The sequence below is a fragment of the Ciona intestinalis genome, chromosome 2 (assembly GCF_000224145.3).
Source record: "Ciona intestinalis chromosome 2, KH, whole genome shotgun sequence".
Classification (NCBI taxonomy): Eukaryota; Metazoa; Chordata; class Ascidiacea; order Phlebobranchia; family Cionidae; genus Ciona; species Ciona intestinalis.
In genome coordinates, this window is record NC_020167.2 from 4,818,237 (window position 1) to 4,838,670 (window position 20,434).

Genomic DNA, 20,434 nt, shown 5'->3' on the forward strand with positions numbered 1-20,434 from the left:
TTTCGCTCTATTTGCGTTACTTCTGTCTGTGTGCTTAATAGCTGTACTGTAATCCCTTGAGGTTCTATTCTGACTAATACACACGTCAAAACACTACCAGTTCTGTACCCTCTTCAAGTAGCATCATGAATGATTTAAGCTATGTATTTAACCAGCTGGCAGTCGGCTTGGCTTGTTGGTGTTTTGATTCCCGCGTATAGACACTATTGATACAAACCGCGAATATGTCATGAATAGGCTTTATATCCTATTTGCTTCTCCGGTTCTGTCAATCGATTAAAACCTTTTCAGGTCACCATACACACACGCTTGTAGTAGGTCAGAGCAATCGAATTGATTTATTCGCTCTCTATTTTTGTTCCTGTCTTGAATTCCACCACAGGCCTATAGTGCGTTTAAACCACACTTTCGGACTTTCCATCTATACAACTGTATAACGCTAAACCAAAGTTGTACTTGACGAATAAAGGTTAACTTTTCAATTCAACCCTGCATAACACAATGATGTACACGCGAATTGCTGACATAGACCTCCACATACCTTATGACCAGCAGTCCGGTCGACGCACTGCCGTTTACAGACTTATGTAGCCTACTGCTACTGATTTGGTGTGGCATATGTTTTCAGCGAGGTTGCTATGACGTCATCAACAATACCGCGAATTTTCACAACGCAAAGACATATTATTTTTTATTATATTACAGTATTTTAGTACAACGCATGTCTAGCTTAGATTCTTGTAAAGTAAAGCTTCTATTTTCTGCTAAACTTGTCAGGGGTCAGGACATGGGTTTCAATTTTGGGGAAGTCCCTTTCTAAACTACAGACAGAGTTTTTACATTTTGGTTAAGACAGCCTAAAATCAACAACAAAGTTTGGGAAACGTTTGGTGTTCAAGTATTTAAGCAAGTTTTAGTCTCATCAAATTACAATGGAGGATTTTGAAGAGGTAGTACTCTATATTATACCTTTATTATACTTATATCTACTTTATTAATAATGTTGGTACACTTGAAATATTAGTATTATCTAGACGTGTATATATATATGTGTATATTATTTGAAGTTTATATTTATTATTGTAGTTTGACGACAATGATTTTGACATACCAGAAGTTAGCGTGCCAACTCTGGAAAGTATTTTAAATGAGGTAAGCATTTTTGCTGCACGCAAAAGCTGTTTGTACTGTACATAGCATCTATGATTGCTAAGTGTTTGTTTTCTGCTTAAAAAAGTGGAAGAAGGATGTAAATTTTTAAATCAGTCAATGGCTGCTATTTTATGTTGTGATTTTATCTAGTTTGAGTATGACAGGTGCACCTCGATTTTGTTTACAAACTTTTGTTATGCATGCCAATGATGCCATAATATGTCCCATGCACGTCAGTTCATTATACAATAATTGAAATCTGTATGCATCATATGCTAACCTAACCAATAACATTTAACTTTTAAGGCATAGGTAAGGCAGTTACTCCTACCTTAGAATTTTCTACATTGCATTAATAGTTAAACAATACAATGATAGTTAAGATTTGTTTTACATGTTTGTGTGTCTAGGTGTTCCTGCGGGCCCTGAATTGAAAAAAGTTTGGCTGGAATGCTTAAAGAATTACCTTCTTTGGTCGCCGCTTACGCTATAATGTTACAATATCTTTATGGAACCAAATTAGATAACATTTTTGATCTTCAAAAAAATCCTATTTTCTCAAATAATTTAAAGCAACCACATTTTTTTAAATAGTCAGATGAAGCTGAAGAGGACCCACTCACATTTTTGAATGAAACAAATGAAAGCAATCCTGATGACGAAGCTAATACTAAAGGTTTATCTAACTTTGTATTTTAAAGCTGGTGCTTAAAAACCATAATGAATAACAATATATAACAATATATATATATATTTTTATCAAATCCTGCATTCTTGTATCAAATGTTTAAGTAAGGTTTATTTTTCCATACTGGCATAAAAGCTATTTTTACATTTATCCATTTAACAAATGATCTTAACTTGTTGCAGTAAATGGAAAAGTCAATGGTACATTTTTACCAGAATTGAATGTCTTAAAAAACTGGGAAACTTCTTCAATTACAAGCAGCGACAGCAAAAAGTTAGACATTGTTTTAAACTGCAATAATTATAATAGAAATAAAGAATTTTATATTTTTGTTAAATGCTATTACTTTATTTTCAATAATAATTGATATTTGATACTGTCATTATACTTAAAAACGAATAAAAAATTAAATAAACATACACTGGAATGTCCGATAAACATGTACAATTTGTTTTTACCAGAGACAAGTCTACTTCACTTAACCATGGGGAAGTGTTGGTGGTCCAGAAAATGGAAAGTCTTTCAAGGCAGATGGTATCTGCTGTTGATAGAGTGAATGCTGGAAGACCAACTTCTCTTGTGAGTGTTTACAAATGAATGTAACTTACGTGGTGGGGCTTTGACAGTCATTATATCTTGCCGGTGTGGTGCTTTTATTACAGTCCCAGTGCCTATTATACACCAACGGCAACGTATATTAAACATCAAAGGCAATGGCAGTTATTTTTAACACAGGTGTTCTGTTTGATACACCTCGTGCGCACTTTTGCATTGCCCTGTATCCAATACAAAAAATTACAAAGTATCTGCTTTGTTGTTATAGCATCACTTTTATATAGCCATATGTTTATGTGCCTCTGATAAGATCTGATAACATATGTACATTATAACTTATAAAATTCCCCTAGTTGTTTAGTTGTATAAAAGATGTTCTTTTACAACATTTCTATATCTCACTTTTTTAATACTTAATGTCTTAATATATTTAAAAAGAGTAAGATCCAAAAATAAAACCAGGAAGCTTATGTAGCAGCCAACATAAAGGTAAAGTCAAATTGTTTCATTTTTTTCATAACAGATATCTATATAAAATATTAATTTGTTTCAAAATACATATTCTTTATTTTAGGCTGTTTCAAACCTGATAGCAATTGGTACAACGAGAGGATTAGTTATTCTATTCGGTAAGTTTGTCTTATTATAAAACATTGACTTAAATATGATTTTGTATATATATATATATATATATATAGTAATTGTAGGGTACTTTTGGTTTATAGTTTGTGTGGAATGCCTTTCTCACATTATTGTGTCTTTACACACTTTTCTTTTAATTATATATTTTAATTAAATACAACTCAATATGAGCTGTAACTTATACTGTAATGTGGATTTAGAAGCCACGCTTTTATCTGATACTTCTATTCAACTAATTTTTTCCTGTAGCGTGTGTATAACGACTGTCGTTTTATTGCTAAAACCCTTCTCTTTGTTGTAAAAATCAACCTAGTCTTCGCTACTATATCTAAACATTTACTGATAAATACAAATTATGTTATCTTTATATCGTGATTTTAGACAAATCAAAATAATGTTCATTCTTCCAGATTCCTCTCAAGCATTGAAATATTGTCTTGGTTCAATTCAAATTGGGTCAAAGTACGGCTCGGTAACTGCTCTAACATTCAACACCGACACCACACGTTTGTTGGTGGGGTATGCAAAAGGAGAGGTGGGAAATTTGAAAATATATTTGTTATTTATATTCTTTTTCAAGAAACTTATAATAAAAGTATGGACACTCTCCCCTGTTTTTAATAAAGTACCCAAACAAAAACAAAATTTTACAGTTTTTTGTTGTTGCAAAATTGCTATTTTTTAGTTTATCATAGCATAGTTGTTTGGTGTGATATATGCTTCTTCGTGCTCCTAAGCTAAGACGGTGTATGGGGATAATAATATGAGCTCAATAAATATAAATGATAATTTTTTCATACAAATAATGTCAATATATCGTGTAATAATATAGCAATGATTTTCCTTTAGATTCTAATGTACGATGTGACTAATGGAAAACTTCTACGAACCATTACGGATGCCCATCCACCTGGTTCTGCTGTGTTGCACATTAAGGTATTTATTTGAATAGAAACACATATGATTGAATATTTATTCCTCACATGGCAGGACAACAACAGGAATTTTAATATAACACAGGTGTTCTGTTTCATATATATGGTTCCTGCTTCTGTGTTACCACACACGTAATTTTGTATTTTTTTTTGTTTATTTCTTCAATGAATGGTGGATAATTTAGATAAATGATATTCGATAATGGACATTTATGTTTAAGTAATTGCTGTTAAGACCTCAAAAGTGGTAGTAGCATCTGGTCTTGAACCTGTACCCTCTAGGTTAAAGGCAGGTGCGCTAACTCCTGTACCATGGCTTCTGACTACTGTTCTGTTCATTCTTTTATTTTTGTTTATAAAACTGTAACATTTTTTCTTCAATCACATAGTATGAGTTACGTCTTAGTCAACATTCCACATTTAAAAATTGGAATGTATAATTACTTATCTTTCTCTATAAGTTTAAAAAGGCTTTTATGTTTTAAATCAGTTCACAGATGATCCAACACTGGCAGTATGTAACGATAGTGGAGGTTCTGTGTTTGAGTTGAATTTCAGGTAATTTAGGAGCGTTGGCGTTATTTAGTGAGAGGAAATAAAGTTTTATGTAATTGCTTTTTTCTTCTGAATCTCTTAGTTAGGTTTACCGGTTTTAAAATGCTGTTGATATTTTCAATTTGGTCCTATAAAGTCTCAGACAACAAAATTCATAATATGGCTAGTTTTTCCACCATGTTACGATAAGCTGTTTTTCCTAAAAATTTACCATTTCAGATGCATTAAGATATAGTAGGGTGGAGGAAGACACTAAGACAGAATATCTTTAGAACATATTACGCAAATATACTTATCGTGTGTTAAACAATTAACAATAGTCTATGGTTGTCATAAGGATACATTTTTATAATTCTTTAAATGTTCTTAGTTTACTACCAAATGGGACGAGAAAATAGAATGAAAAGTTTGTATCTTTTCCCGCCCCACTATGTATATGGTTTCCCATGCAGACAAGAAAATGGTAGAGCAATTCAAAATGCTTTTAATATAAAACAGAGTTCTTTACTGAAAAACTATTTACACAGTACTATCCTCCCTCTCATAAAATCTGATCATAAACTTTTACAAGATATTAAAATATTAATCAATTTCCAAATCTTAAAACCAATCTTTTTTCCCTTTTGTACATATATGCAGTGTACCATTATGCTTGTTTACTCAGTAAATTTTGTTTCAGGCGGTTAATGGGTGTGCGCTCATGCGAATCGAGATGTTTGTTCTCTGGAAGGTATGAAAATCTAAACAAATAATTTCTTTTGATTGGTTAATATTTTTTTTAGTTTTTATCTACCTTATAACAGCAGTTTAATCATACGTGATACATTTTGTAAATACGCTAAAGTGTAGCCGCGCCTTTAACCAACAACTTGCCTATTTGTTATATCCGAAGCAGGTCTTCATGCCTGTCATTTGGTGTTTACTTTCTTTCTAAATTATAATTAATGTGTTTTCTGTGAATAATCACTCATAAGTAATTTAGATGGTAACTTGTACGCTGGCACGAGGTGTATGTACACCCGTGTTATATTGATTGTCATTTTCTGATCACATGCGGGTAAAGTAATTTACATTCATTCTGTCATTCTTTGTTTTTTTATTCCAGAAGTTAGTAAAAGTAATGTTTGCAAAACACTTTTTAATTTATGTTGTAAATATGTAAGATACACATAAATCATTACAGCTGCCGTCTATGTCAATTTAAATACTCAATATTTCTGATTATGCTCATTTTACTGAGATTTCCCACACACGTATCTCTGATTTTAAACTACTCCGAACAACAAATACAAAATCTACGTTTGTGGACATTGTAATTATTATACATAGGAAATTGTATACAAAACAGTTCAACGCAACTGTGTAATTATTATACATAGGAAATTGTATACAAAACAGTTCAACGCAACTGTAAGGCTGTTTATCAATTACGTTCCTATTTGCATACATATTAAATACACAGGCTGCTTTCAACGAAATATTAAACAAGTACTTCCTCTATCTTTCCAATTAAATCTCTACAACCTTTGTTATCCAATAACCCTTATCTTATTTTAGTATAAAGAATTTGTTGGCCCTACCCTGTCATGCTGAACTGCTTTAAAATCACCAATAAATGAGTGAATGTTACCTATTTATCCTTCTGAAACAATGATAGTAAAATATCATTTCTTCTGTTCTATATGATTTGAAAACTGGCCTAAAATAGGCAATATTCGAAACAAAATATCAGAGCACTAAAATTTGATTTAGAATTTGGTCAAAATTTTTTTTTGTTTAAAATTACTTTCCCTTTTATTGCAGTCGTGGGGAGGTATGTGCCATCAGTACTTTACATTTAAACAAGAACATAGCAGACCATCCACTTAGAGATCGGCATATGTTGGCGATGGGAACACTCACTAAGGTACCACATACCATAATAAAAAAGTAAACCACAAAGTTACATACATAGTAACTCGCTAGTGGGCACGAGGTGTATGAAACAAAACACCCGAGTTATAACGACTGTCCTTGCCCCGCCATGCAAGAGTAAATAAGTTCTATTTATTCTTGTAATTGGTTGGTAAGTTTGATCTTTTTAAACAAGATATGTTTCTTTTTCAGATCCTTGTCGTCGTATTAAGACCTCAAATCAAAATAGTTTTCGCACACCGCTTAACTGTGAGTATAATATAATATAGTAGGGTGGGGAAAAATGGGACACCTTTAACTCATAATATCCTAAATATCCTGATCTTGTTTTAAACAATTACCGGTCTATAGAAGTCATAGGAATACGGTTTTATAATTCTTTGAATGTTTTTTGTTTACTACTTAATTGAGAGAGAGAGAGTAAAATGAAACGGTGTCCCATCTTTTCCCACCCTACTATACAATTTCATTGACTTGAACTAAAAGTCTACTTTCAATCACCAGACCAACCCAACGTGTGTTCCAATGTTAGCGTGGCAACTTACGGTTTGTCACAGCGAAGGAATGCGACTCATTGAACCAGTTTTACTATTTGGACGGGGCGATGTTCTTTATTTCTTTCAGGTTTTTCACTTTTATTGAGTAGTTTGCGATTGTAGCAGAAGCATGTGCATTGAACCTGCAGTTTTTAAGGTTCATTGGTCATTATTGTTGTGAAAGCAATATTCACTGAGGCTTAAACATGAGGCTTAAACACTTCAGCTTGAATGCACATAGAGCACTGATTTGTCTAAGTTGGTTGTTTACCTAATTTTGCAAGATGCAAAATATTGATGTAAGTTTAATCATATACCACTTCAATGCTGTAAATATAAATATGGAAAATATACAATATACACATCAGCTGCAAATAGACACAGGTATAAATCAAAGTAATGTGTGAAGTTTTAAACTAAAGTATTAATTTTACAATACACAAGCATACATATGCAGTATTCGGTGTGTAAACCATTAGTCTAAGTCCAACAACATTTACCTATACTCACAGGTCAAATGTGATGGTTGGGACGCAATTAACTTTGTTCATCTAAGGACAATGAACATCACCTACAAGTTAATTAATATGGCTGTGAGTTTTATATATAAGTTTAAAGGTATCTTGAGTATATTAATGTTGCTGGGCAAAGACAGTTGTTATAACACAGGTGTTTTGTTTCATATGCCTTTTCCCATTAACAGGTTACCACATTGTATATTTGTGGTTGATTACTTTGAGGGATTTTTATATTTTACCGTATGACTGACTATTCAGGCAACTCATAAGAGCCCACTGAGCACTTGTTGTTGGTGTCTTATCTAAGGACACATACACCACAATTCACAAAGGTTGCAGCCTTTACCCATTTCCTTTTGACTAGAGGCATGCACGCTAACCAATGTGGCTCAACCCTTGGCCAATTGAATACTGATTTCATAATGTCACTGTTTTTAAAAAAATTCGTAGCTTTATAAGTTATTTATAACAAAACCATTATTTTTTTCTTTAACAGCTGCAGTTAATCATTTTTTGTAGATTTTCTTATATTTTTTTTTAATAAAGTTTCTTAAGCAAATGTATGATTCATAAGCTATGTCACAGTGGCTTAACTCACGAACCATTCTATTGCTTGATGTGAGAGAAAATCTGCATGTAGTGGATGTGGATTCACAGACAGGGTTACAAACGAAGTCAATTGATCACACCAAGCTTATTTACAGCAGCTCCGCATTTAAATCTCTTGCAAATGGAGGAAATGTCAGTCAAGCCCTGGTAAGTTCCATGCATGGTTGCAAAAGTTTAATGCAAAATGTGAAAGTATGCATGAGAGAGTCCATGCAACATGTGTACATGGCTTAGCATAAAGGTAAAGTCGTGTTTAAAGTTCAAATGTCCAAACAAGTGTTTTATCTAAGGAATATCTAGTGTGCTATACTGCTATTATTTAACAAAATTTATCATTAGTGGAACTAATATTGAAGCTGATTTTTGTAGTCATCTTTTTTGCCATTGTCACATCTTTTTTGCCAGAATTTTAATTACCCTTTTGAAATTTACACTACCCTATCTCTAATGTTGGAGATATACACAGAATCCCAGGGTGGTTTATTTATTTATTAGATGTATATAATGCTTAAGGGATATGCATCAAACAAGAAAACAAAAAATAACGGATAATTAACATTATTTAGGGCGTATGTGTCCTTTAGCAATTGCGATTAAGCGTTTTGCCCAAAGACGCAAAAGCCTACAACGGTAGCAGCGACTTGACTTGAACATATATATTACCTCTCGGTTAGAGGTAGGTACGCTAAGCAATTTGCTGCGGAGATGGTGCTTAGGGGTTTGCACAAAACAAGAAAGTATAAAATAGCAAAAAAAAATTATTTATATTATTTATTACAAGGCTGTTATCGGAGAGCATGCTTGCTACCACTCGATGGTGCAACACAACGGAAAGGTTTATTTCCTTGGGGAAGAGTCAGTTCTTGCATCCAACATCACAACTTGGAGAAAGAGGATCGACTTCGCGTTGGAGAGAGGACACAAACATGCACTTGATCTCGCTCTTATGTTTTATGATAACTCTGCAAAGGCAGTTGTTGGTAAGATGTGCTTTCTATTACTGTGAATGGGAAAAATAGGTTTTAATACAGTTTTAGGTTTTAATACAAACATGACAACCCATATGTAAGTTTGATTTTCATCTCAAATATTCCAGTTTAAAAATTCAATGCGGTTCTGTTTTTTTAACCTGACCAGAAATCCATTCTTTATCTATGTAGGGTGTTCTCTTCATAGTCATTTTTTTAACATTGAACTCTTTAGGGATGGCTGGTCACATATGGAAACTAGGTTCACATTGAATGTGCTTAATTACCCTCATATTTATTTTACTAAAACATTTCAAAAAAATTTATCAGATTTTTTGATGGGTATACAGAATACTGTTTAGCAAAATGTTCTTTATTGATAGTTACAATATATACCATTAATATCAATATACCTGAAGAATTAATGACAATCTTGCCCAATTTTTCAGGTTTACCTGCAGATCCGGAACAGCAGAAGAATTTGGTCTCAGATGTGGTCAGTTTGATTCAATTTTGTGGTTTTATTTTTTTTATACTACTGTAAAATCTCAGTGTTTTGAATGATAACTTTTTTATCTTTGAGTGCACAGAAAAAGGACAGTGGTTATAACAGTTGTTCCGTTTTATATACTCGTGCTTGCTTAGGAGTTACAGTGTATATAAATTTGTAGGTTGTTTTTTCTGTATGGCTTAATTATTAGACAACCCATTAGTGACCACTGGTTTGGAACAATTGTTGTTAAACGTCTTGCCCAAGGTCACATACGCCCACAATGGCATTGACAACAATTACCGTTAATGTAAAATTGCATGCTTTTGTTTCAGCTGTTGGATGTTCTGGTAGAATTTGTTGACCTGTCCATGACCAAGCTCTGTCCTGACAGTGGAAAGTTACAAGTAAGTTTCCAGACTTAAACACTGTATATAGAAGCATATAACTTAATAATATATTAATAGACAAGTTTTTATGCTACTTTATCGTCCTATTTGGTAGTAAACAAAGAACATTCATTTTTCAAGAATTTTAAAACTGTATTCTTAAGACTCCCATAGACCGTTGTTAATTGTTTAAAACACGATCAGGAAATTTGGATATTATGTGCTAAAGGTGTCCTGTCTTCCCCTACACTACTGACTAAAACCCGCAAATATTCCTTCTCTTATTCATTTGCTTGTACAGGTGTCTTATACCACCACAAAACTTTCACATGAACCTAAACTTTGTATTAATAAATCAACCTAAATTTTTTTACTCCAGGTTTTGATTAGCTTTTACCGCAACGTTGTACCGGTGTGTGTCAACCACTGTTTGCATATTGGAAGAGTTGACGTGCTTTTTGGAAGGTAGGTTAAGTTTAATATTTATTCACCTTTACTACAGGATAAGGTTATCTTTTTCGTAACTGTTCAATTTCAAAATTTATTGATTTCGTTATGTTTCATTACTTTTATATGCTTAAGTGTTTTTCTGTTTTTTTACAATGTTTTCATTTAAATTCATTATATATTTAAAAAACAACTGTTTACAGTAAAATCTTTGTAGGGTTATTCTATTCGGTATAATTTTAATTTCTGGTGAACCTAAATAAAAGGTGTAGCGACCACACCTTTATTCTTTCAATTAATTGTAAAACCGTAAACATGTTTGAGAACTGTTGTTTTGTCGCTATATCCTATTTTTTTCGTTTTATTATTTTTTAATTCTAGCTACTATAATTGAATCGACTAATAAAACTTTTTTTTTAATATTATTGTCAAGATTTCATTTACTACATGCCAGACAACGGTGTACTGTTACTAGTATTGTTGTGACATTGTTTAAAAACCACAGAATTCTATATTAACCTCTGTCAATAAAACCAACCACTACTATAATTGTATGTGGGGAAGGTTCTTGTCAAGGACTTGGTATTAAGGCCAGAATTGGCTCAATACCAAGAATAACACCAGTGCTTTATGTGGTGGCTTTATCTAATAGCACTAACATTCAAATTTCTTTGTGGCAGAATATATGAAAGATTTCGTGTTGATTGTATAGCGCACGGTGCTTTCCTTGAATGTCTTGAACCTTATATAATGAATGATAAATTACAAACCATCAGCCCTGAAGTGATGCAGGATTTTGTGGCTCATTACCAAGCTAAAGGTATTTAATATTAAATGAATGAATGATTGTAACTTGATTTCTTCTCGCGTGGCTGGACAGCGACAGTCGTTATAACACAGATGTACTTTTTCATACACCTTTTCCAGCTTACAAGTTCCCATGTATGTAACTTTGTGGTGATTTTTTGTTCTGTATAAATGACAATTTAAACAGTTCATTAGTGACCAGTGGGTCGGAGCAATTGCCATTAAATCCTGCCCAAACAGACATGCCCACAATGGTAGAAACAAATATAGTTTAAAGGTTTGTAGTGAAAATACAGTTTGATACACATTAGTCGCAGATGTGTGTACATATAGGTATATATAGGGTAAGCCAATATGTATGTATTATATATTTAGCGATATATTATTGATAGGTATGCTTAGCAGTGTTGAGAGTTGCCTTCTGCATTTGGATGTTTCCAGCTTGGATTTACACCAGGTATTATATAGATAGGCCATATCTATCTTTTTATTTCATTAAATACTACATTTTGTTATGTCAGTGTATTTGAGAAACCAATAATTTTGTAATACATGCGTTGTGTTTTCTACCAGCTATATTTTTACCTTGTACATTTCTTAGTGTACATGACTGTATATCTGATCACACAAATGCATTTTTTACAATCTAAAACACTGTATGACACAATAAGTGTAAGAATAATTTATATTGTTCACCCGTTCTAATAAACAGCTTTATGCCAGTTATCATATTTTTAAAATGCGTAAAGACAGATCCTGTCTTTAATTATATTTTTCTAATTTTTTAAAATTATATACAACTTAATATGAGTTAATTTATAATGTAATCTGGGTTTAGAAGCAACACTTTTTTCTGCTACTTTTATTCAAGCAGTTTTTTAGCTGCAGAATGCATAGTAAGGTAAGGGAAGATAGGACACTGTTTTTTTGTTTTCTCGTCCCATTTGGTAGTAAAGAAAGAACATTTAAAGAATTATAAAACCGTATCTTTACAGCTCCCATAAGCCGTTGTAAATTGTTTAAAACAGGATCGGGATATTTAGAAATTATATGCTAAAGATGTCCCATTTCGCCCCACCCCAATATATGCAAAGACTCTCGTTGTGTTCTTCACTATTGGCCCTGAAGAGATAAATTATGTTATGTAGGTATTTTTTATAAACACAGGTGCTTCATTTGTGCTGGGCTCATGGGCTTTATGATGCAATAATAAGCATTCACAACCGTGGCATGAAAGATTATTTTGGTCCGTTATTTGAACTTCTATCCATTTTACAAGCTGCGTTAAGTACTGGTGCCCCTTTAAGTGGTAAGCCATTTTATTATAATACATCTGCAAGTTGAATGACATTTACACTCGTTTATAATAAAAAATTAGTTAAAATATTCTTTTTCATGGATATTATATTTGAAACAACGTTTTTCCTAGAACATTTTAAGTTTTAATGCTTGGTTTTTAAAATAAAAAAAATAGAAAAAACGAAACAACGTTTTTCCTAGAGCATTTTAAGTTTTAATGCTTGGTTTTTAAAATAAAAAAAATAGAAAAAAAAACTTTTTGTGAAACAAAAATTCTGTTTAAAATTTAAAGTTGTAATTTCTGCATACAAACTGTATCATCCAAATAAGAATTTAAGAAATGAATATAAATTCCTCCAATTCTTACATTCTATTTACAGAAAAGATGACAACTCTTGGAAACAAGTTACTTGTATATGTAAGCTGTTGTTTAGCTGGTGTTGCTTATCCACATGGTTTGTTAGATGATGAAACTTCAACAAGTGTAAAGAATCAGGTAAATCGTGTATTGTATTTAGAATGTTTTACTAATTAAGCATCCACGCTTATTTTCTTCCAACTAAATGTAAATGTTTTTTTAAATGTGAGATATTTTAACAATTTTTGTTTTGTCGCTATTTCCCGCCTTTTTGTTTAATATATATGTTGTAATCTTTGCTACCCAAATCGGAGAGACAAATAAAGTTATTATTATACTGCTTGGATAGTTGGATAATTCTTTAAAGAATACCAACGAAAAATCGACATTTGTGTATTGTTTGAAAACTCATAAATGTGATCGAAAAGTACTATCAAAGTTTCACAAATTGTTTCAAAAAAAAATCCAAGCGCGGGCGTAAAAAGCTTAGCTGTGCAGCATTGCAAAAGATTTCCATAAAAAAGTGTCAATTTCTCATAAAAAAGTCACTATAGCGCATTTTTTTCTTTACATATGCCATACATTATGTAAGACAAAGTTTAACACTGAAACTCACCCCATACTTTCTTCACACAGATGTTTGAAACTTTGATACATCCGAGTATCAGTGAGTTAAAGACTCACCAACTCTACCCCATCATTCATATCTTTCTAAGATTTTCCACCAAAGAATTTCTTAATGTCCTTTCGCTGGTGGGTTATGCTTATATTAGGTATTAGGCTTACAAAATTTATTTGATTTTTAATATGATAACTGTGATCACATTTTTTAGTTAAATATAAAAATTAATGGGTACGACAGTCAAGCTTTTTAACTTACGTTCTTTCCCATACCTTTTATCCTAAGCATTGTTTTGCTATTGATCCCTTCTCTTTGTATTTTAAATAAAATCACCTACGCTTTTGTTTTTGGAGAGATAAATTAAAAAATATGTTAATTTAACATAACTATGTTATGTTATTTTATACAAAACATCTTCTCTAAACTAGCAATTCAAATCGTAAACAAAACCGTTTTAGTCCATTTCTGAGCCGCACTTTCAGGGAAGAGAAGGTTTTTCTAAAGTTCAAAACTTTGTTGATGTTCTGCTCCAAGTAATGTTGGAAAGTCAAGGTTTTCGGGTAAGTTTACAAACTATTAAAAAAAATTAATAAAAAAAATTAATATTTTTTTGTTCCACATGGTAGCCTGATCAGATTGGATGTCTGTTTACGTTCCTTGCCCGATTGTCAGCTCGACAAAACTCACAAATTCATTTGAATGAAACGTTGAAACATCAAGTATTAGAATTTCTCACCACTCCAAGTGACCATGCTACTGATCATGAGGAAAGACAACAAGTATGAATATATTCTCGCGTAGCAGGGCAACGACACTCGTTTAATGTAACTGTTCTGTTTCATACACCTTGTGCCCGCTGTTACCAAGCATATAACTTTGTGGGTGATTGTTTTTTTTATTTTTTGTATGGCATTTCGGAAAACATGGCCAAAGGGTTGTAGCAATGATGGTTTCACTGTCGTGTTCAGGGACACAAGATAGCACAGATAACAGTAAAGTTTTTCTAATGTGTACCTTCTATCCTATTGTAATGTCTTTCGAAAATTGCCATTGATTCTTTACCACTTTCTGTATTTTCATTTTCATGTTATTTTTTTCCCTAGGCACTTGTGGATTTACTGCAGTGTGGTTTTATTGAGGAATCCTACACTCCACGCTTGGTGCATCTAGCTGGACAAGCTTCATTTTTTAGAGTTTTACGTTTTCTACACACCCAGCAAAGAAAATTTGACCTTGTGTTTGTTGCTTATGTTCAAGACCCTGCACAAACTGTAAGCTCTTTATGTGTGAATAAATAAATGAATGAAACCTATTTACCCTCCTTGTGGTGGGGCAACAACAGTGACTACGTTGGATCAATTGTCGTTAATTGTCATATCCAAGGTCACGGACATATAAGCCCACAATGGAAGCAGCGACTAGCCTTGAACCCATTACCTCTAAGTTAGAGGCACGCGAACTAACCATTCTGCCACAACACCAGTATATTTGATTTACTATATAAAATATTTTCTCGTCCCATTTAGAAGTAAACAAAGAACATTCAAAGAAATATGAAACTTTGTCCTCATGACTCTCATAGACCGTTGTTAATTGTTTAAAACACGATCAGAATATCTGGATATTATGTGCTAAATGTGTCCCATCTTTCCCCACCCTACTATACTAATAAACTCCTTTTTTATAAAATTTGTATCTAAACTGTTTACAATTTCAGGATAATACATTCACTTACGTGGAAGATGTATTGACAAGCCCTCAATATACTGAGCAGGAGAAACAGATGCTAAAAGTAAAAGTTCTTGAGCATATTAAGGTAAGTTGTTGCTGTCTTGTTTACCTTCTCTGTTAATAGATAGGTCAACTAATATTATTCACAATTGTTTTGACTTTGGGTGTTACAGTTACTGTTTTCAACTTACACTTTTCCCACACCTTTTTTCCGTATTTTTTTAACAACTGTCATTTTGCTGTATTCGCTATCTTTTTTCGAAGAGATAAAAATGTTATGCTATGGCCCTGGCTATAGTTTTAATGTTTTTAAACAAAATCATTTTTTTAGATTATTGAAATAACTTAAACCCTACTTTTACAGGACCTAATCAACATAAATGGTAAAAAGTCCGTCAACCTTGTCACTAACTTACTACAAGGAACAATTCAAACAATTGCTGCTAAACTTCATGTAAGCTTAACTGTAAAGTCTCTCTTTAGTTGTCTACACTGACTAATCCCTAATTGAGTTATCTCTTAAAAAAATTAACACTACTTCTCTATTGTAATAAAAAATATCCTGATCTTGTTTTAAACAATTAACATCGGTATAGGTTTTATAATTCTTTAAATGAAACAAGAAAGTAGAATGAAAAGGTGTCCCATCTTCCCAACCCTATTACACAATGAATTTAAATTAACCTTAATAACCTGCACAGGACGAACCTTTTGTGCTCTACACTTTCCTACGTGGATTATTCATAAACAGAGATGATGAACAAACAGATTTCATTCAAGATTCATATTTTGGTAAATGGGTTATACTTTGTACCCTTTTTTCGTGAAAAATGAAGAAAAATACTCGTAGTCACATACCCATAACCTTTTGTGCATCTTAATAAACTTAGCATTAAACCTAAACCTTAACACTTAATTAGGCAATATTGCATATTTCACGATTGAGAAAGGCATTCCACATTACCCACTTTTATGAAGAAAATAAGCAATTACTAAATTTTTACCATCAATTTTTGTATGTGACTAAATGTCTTTACACTTTCAAAAATAGATGATGATGTGACATATGAAGCTCCAGCTGCATCAACTGACCCAGACACATGCGAGCTTTATCTATCACTGATGTGTCAGTTCGGTCGAGCAGAAGTCTTACAGTTTGTACAAGATTGTGAATACTGCAGGCCACATAAGGCACTAGAGGTATATTGTTTTGGTTTTTATCTGTCAAGGGATGATTTCCTATCAATTACCATTAAAGCCCTTTAATAGCACAGGTGTTAACACACCTCATGCCAGCTTACAAGTTACCATGTATTTTACTTTGTGGGTGATTTCTTTTTGTGGATTTTTCTTTTTTATGTGTGGCTGATAATTTAGACAACCCATTAGTGACCACTGGGTTGGAGCAGTTGCCGTCTGCCCAAGGACACATACGCCCACAATAATAGCAGCGACGAGCCTTGAACCCATTACCTCTGGGTTACAGGCAGGCTCGCTAACCAACTGTGGTGCTGGACAAGGAAGTTTGTGTATCAGTATAGCCTTAAAATTAGAGTGCAATAGTGCATATGTAGGTTAATTTACAAAAGTAATGCTCTACCTGAGTAGAATGCTATGTCAAAGGTTTCCCGTCCATTACCATAAAAGACATTGTTGCCTACCTTCGGGAAAGTGACAGGCTTCAAAAAACAGTAGCACCCCCCCCCAAGTATTGTATGTTAGGACCCATAGCTTATCACAGCAGTGGGACCTTACCCACATAAAACAGAAAAGTGGTTTTCTATTTTGCATGTTATTTTGAGAATTAGAAATTGTTGTACATGTTTTGGTCTCAGCTAATAATTAATGGGTGGGGCTGAAGTGTCAATTTAAAAAAATAAAAATTTACAAAGGTGAAATAATAAGGTAGAGTGAATTGTTTTATACGTAATAAAAAAAAGTAAAAAATTAGGTTTATTATGTTTAATTTGCATTTATTATGTTCCTATTTTAAACAGATAGTAAGACGTTATCGTGTGGACGAAGCAACTGCCTTTCTACTTGAGAAGAGCGGTGACATCAGCGCTGCTTTTAACATTTTACTTAACGCTGCTCATGAAAAAATCAAATTGCTCAGTGAAGGTGAGGTTAAATTTTGTATGTTTTAATATGATGTTGAACGTTATAGTAAAACATCCGTTCTCAGAACTTTGTAGCGTTGCCCCTTCACCACTATTACTGCAAAAACCAGCAAAACTATTATTGTTCTCTGGAAATTATGCCTAGTCATAACTGATTCTATTTTGTTTTCCAGTCAGTTTTAGTACAAACATAACACCCTATATATATGACACTTATTTTGCTGTCAGTTTAACTTCCTACAGGATAACGGTTTCAAAAGTTGAAACAGAAACCTATAAAAATGTAGACATTTTTCCTATCTATGTGATTTTATTTTGGTATTTAAACTTATTTTATTTTGTTCTAAGACTGGAAGAGTAGCTGAGATTTAGCAGCTCTCAAGTTACCCCAACTTAGAACAGTTCTGCATCTTTCTTGTGAACCATATACTCAGTTAATACATATATTTCTGCAGATGATGAAAGTTTACATCAAGATGATGCAATGTCGGCAGTAGATGATGTGATTCGACTTTGTCAGAGAAACTCAAGAAAGTTGCAGGAGAAGCAGAGAGAGGTTTGTGCTTGAAAACATACTGGGGTAGAGAGAACGACCTCACCCATCTTATTAAGCCTATAAGGCATAAACTTCAACTAATTTTCTCTCATATTGAGTCATTTTGTTAATTTGAATTTGCCTTGTTTTTTTTACATAAACTTTGCGCTATGGCGAAATCGATGGGTAGATAGAATTTCAAGCTAATTTCTGCTTTAGAAACTTTGGTTTTCCCTTCTTGATGTTGTGCTGAAACCCCAACACAACATGGATATGAGTGAGGATAAGGAAGTAGCAAAACAACTTGCCCAGCGTGTGCTTACCTCCATGATTGGTCACATGACATTACCTGCTGTACTGCAGAAGATTATACAGGTTTATGAGAGTGCATTTTTATTCTCACTGTAAAAGTTTACATAACAAACTTTTTTTCCCAATTTTGTGTGCATTTCGGTTAATAATTACCAGACACTGTTTTTTAACTCTTCATGCATGGTATTAAATATATGCTTGTTTTCAATTATTTCATGCAAATACCAAAATGACTTGGTGCAGCATGTCCAAAACGTTTTTAATATATAAAAAGCTGTAGGATTTTTTATATGTACGTTTAGAAATGTAGAACTATCTTTATGTTATAATTTTAACTTATTCATTATGAACTTCCAGGATCCAGCTTATAAAAGTGGAAAGTTTGGTGAAATAAGAAACTTGTTGTTGGGAATGTTAGAGACATATCAATATGAACGAACGTTGCTTAATACAACTCTTAACTTACTAGGCAGGTAAGATGGATAGCAGGTTTGATTGTATACTTATAACATTCAATGTGTACTTAACTTTATGCAAAGTTTGTTAATAATTTTATGCAAAGTTTGTTACTAATTGAACAATCACTCTGTCATTTATTTACCTTTACATGTTAAAAAAACAAAAAAATAATATACTCATGAAGTTACATAGGTGGTAACAAGGTGTGAGTTAGGAAAGCCAAGTCACAAAAAAGTTACTAGCGCTTGGATAAACAAGTGACATTTTTCACAATGGTTATGCCATTTTTTTGATACAGTCTAAAATATTTTTTTTGTACAAATTGAATACAGAGACCGTCATCGTTCATTAGCAAGCTTACATAAGAATGTTGTTCATGGAGTCGCTCCTAAATCACAGTTTTGTCTCATCTGTGCAAAGTCAGTGCTAAACAATCAACAGAAAACAGAAAATCTGATTATCTTTAGGTGACAACATTTTTTTATTTAAATACTTTCAAAGTGGAGCATTTAAATGCAGTTTGTAGTCATGATTAAAGTGGTTGTATGCAATTGGTGCCAATCTCTTCAAACTCTTGTTATCACCACTAAGATCAAGATGCCTAATAAATTTTAATCTATTTCTATTAATTTTTTTTTTATAAACCCTTTTTTTACAAAAAAATGAGGTCTTACTGATAGTGTGATGCGGTATATTGCACTTGATATGTTTAGCGAAGTGCAGAAAACATAGGCATTTTTTTTGTTAAATTCTATCTTATTGTCAGGTATGGTAATGTTTACCATGAAAATTGTCTCAATAAAGAACGGAGAGAAAGATCTTCAACAAAAGTGGGAAATGACGTGAGAAATTTTGAATCTAACAAGAAAATGGAAAACTTTCGTGATGGGTTACTCATGGAAATGAAAAATCGAAATTTAAAGGTATGTGAATGTAAAATAATGCTTGCTCTGTTGTGTTTTAAAACACAACATGGAGAGAGTATAGAAATTGACACTTGCTAATTAAAGCCACTATTAATAGTCGGTTATATTATTATTGTTGTTAATACCACTGGTTCATCACATTTAATTTCAATCTTGTATGAAGGTTGTCTAAGTTAGTAGGCTGAGTTACTAGTCGTTATATAGGCCTTTATAACACCAAATATGAAAATCATAATTCTTAATGATATTTTTTCTGATCTACAAGCATGAATATTATAAAAGCTGGCAGTTGCAATTTTTGTGACTTTATTTTTATTATTTTATTTTGCAGCAAACACCATCAACTGCAACCAAAAGTGGTCCAGATGTTTCAGAACAGAGTTTTAATCCTAAAAACTTTAAATTACGAACAAAAGCACCACCTATTAAATTTTAGCAGTTAAACATTAAACATATACACAGCAATTGGTTAATATGTGTTTTGATTTCGTATTTGTGCAATATCGAAGATATAATTCGATTTTATTCATTTCATCCATATTTTATGTTTTTCTTGTAATTCATTTATTTTAGTTAATCCTGATGTATTTGTGTATGTTACAAATAAATTCAGCATTATTTTGTTTTCTTTGAAATTCATATATTTTCATATTTTTTAAAACTAAGTTACCCGTGGTTTAAAGTTTGTACGCCGCCGCTAGTGGCGAAATTTTCAGCAAAATGCCGCGCACCAGCAACAAGCAAATATTGAGATCTATTGAAAAATAGAACGCGTTAGATTAAGTAAATTGCAAAATTACGCTTTCCACTAGGCTATTCTGCAATGTACCCAAGTATTCTTCATTAGTGCCGTCGCTTACTCTTATT

At 32.6% G+C, this 20,434-nt stretch overlaps 1 protein-coding gene across 1 annotated transcript; it reads left to right on the plus strand.

The window, feature by feature from the left end:
• Nucleotides 1-770: 770 nt before the first annotated feature.
• LOC100183099 (vacuolar protein sorting-associated protein 8 homolog) lies at nt 771-20,190 on the plus strand. Its single transcript, XM_002121540.4, has 38 exons — nt 771-950; nt 1,087-1,152; nt 1,747-1,828; nt 2,023-2,113; nt 2,302-2,419; nt 2,970-3,024; nt 3,448-3,572; nt 3,887-3,973; nt 4,463-4,530; nt 5,207-5,257; nt 6,331-6,433; nt 6,634-6,690; nt 6,946-7,065; nt 7,490-7,570; nt 8,081-8,251; nt 8,886-9,084; nt 9,522-9,568; nt 9,898-9,969; nt 10,331-10,416; nt 11,079-11,218; nt 11,598-11,662; nt 12,373-12,514; nt 12,885-13,000; nt 13,499-13,615; nt 13,943-14,044; nt 14,111-14,263; nt 14,588-14,755; nt 15,202-15,300; nt 15,580-15,669; nt 15,917-16,007; nt 16,267-16,415; nt 17,213-17,336; nt 17,791-17,891; nt 18,090-18,245; nt 18,540-18,655; nt 18,974-19,108; nt 19,408-19,564; nt 19,899-20,190. Exons 1-38 carry the CDS (start codon nt 933-935, stop codon nt 20,001-20,003), a joined length of 4,023 nt encoding a protein of 1,340 aa, XP_002121576.1. The 5' UTR covers nt 771-932; the 3' UTR covers nt 20,004-20,190.
• The last annotated feature ends 244 nt before the right edge of the window (nt 20,191-20,434 follow it).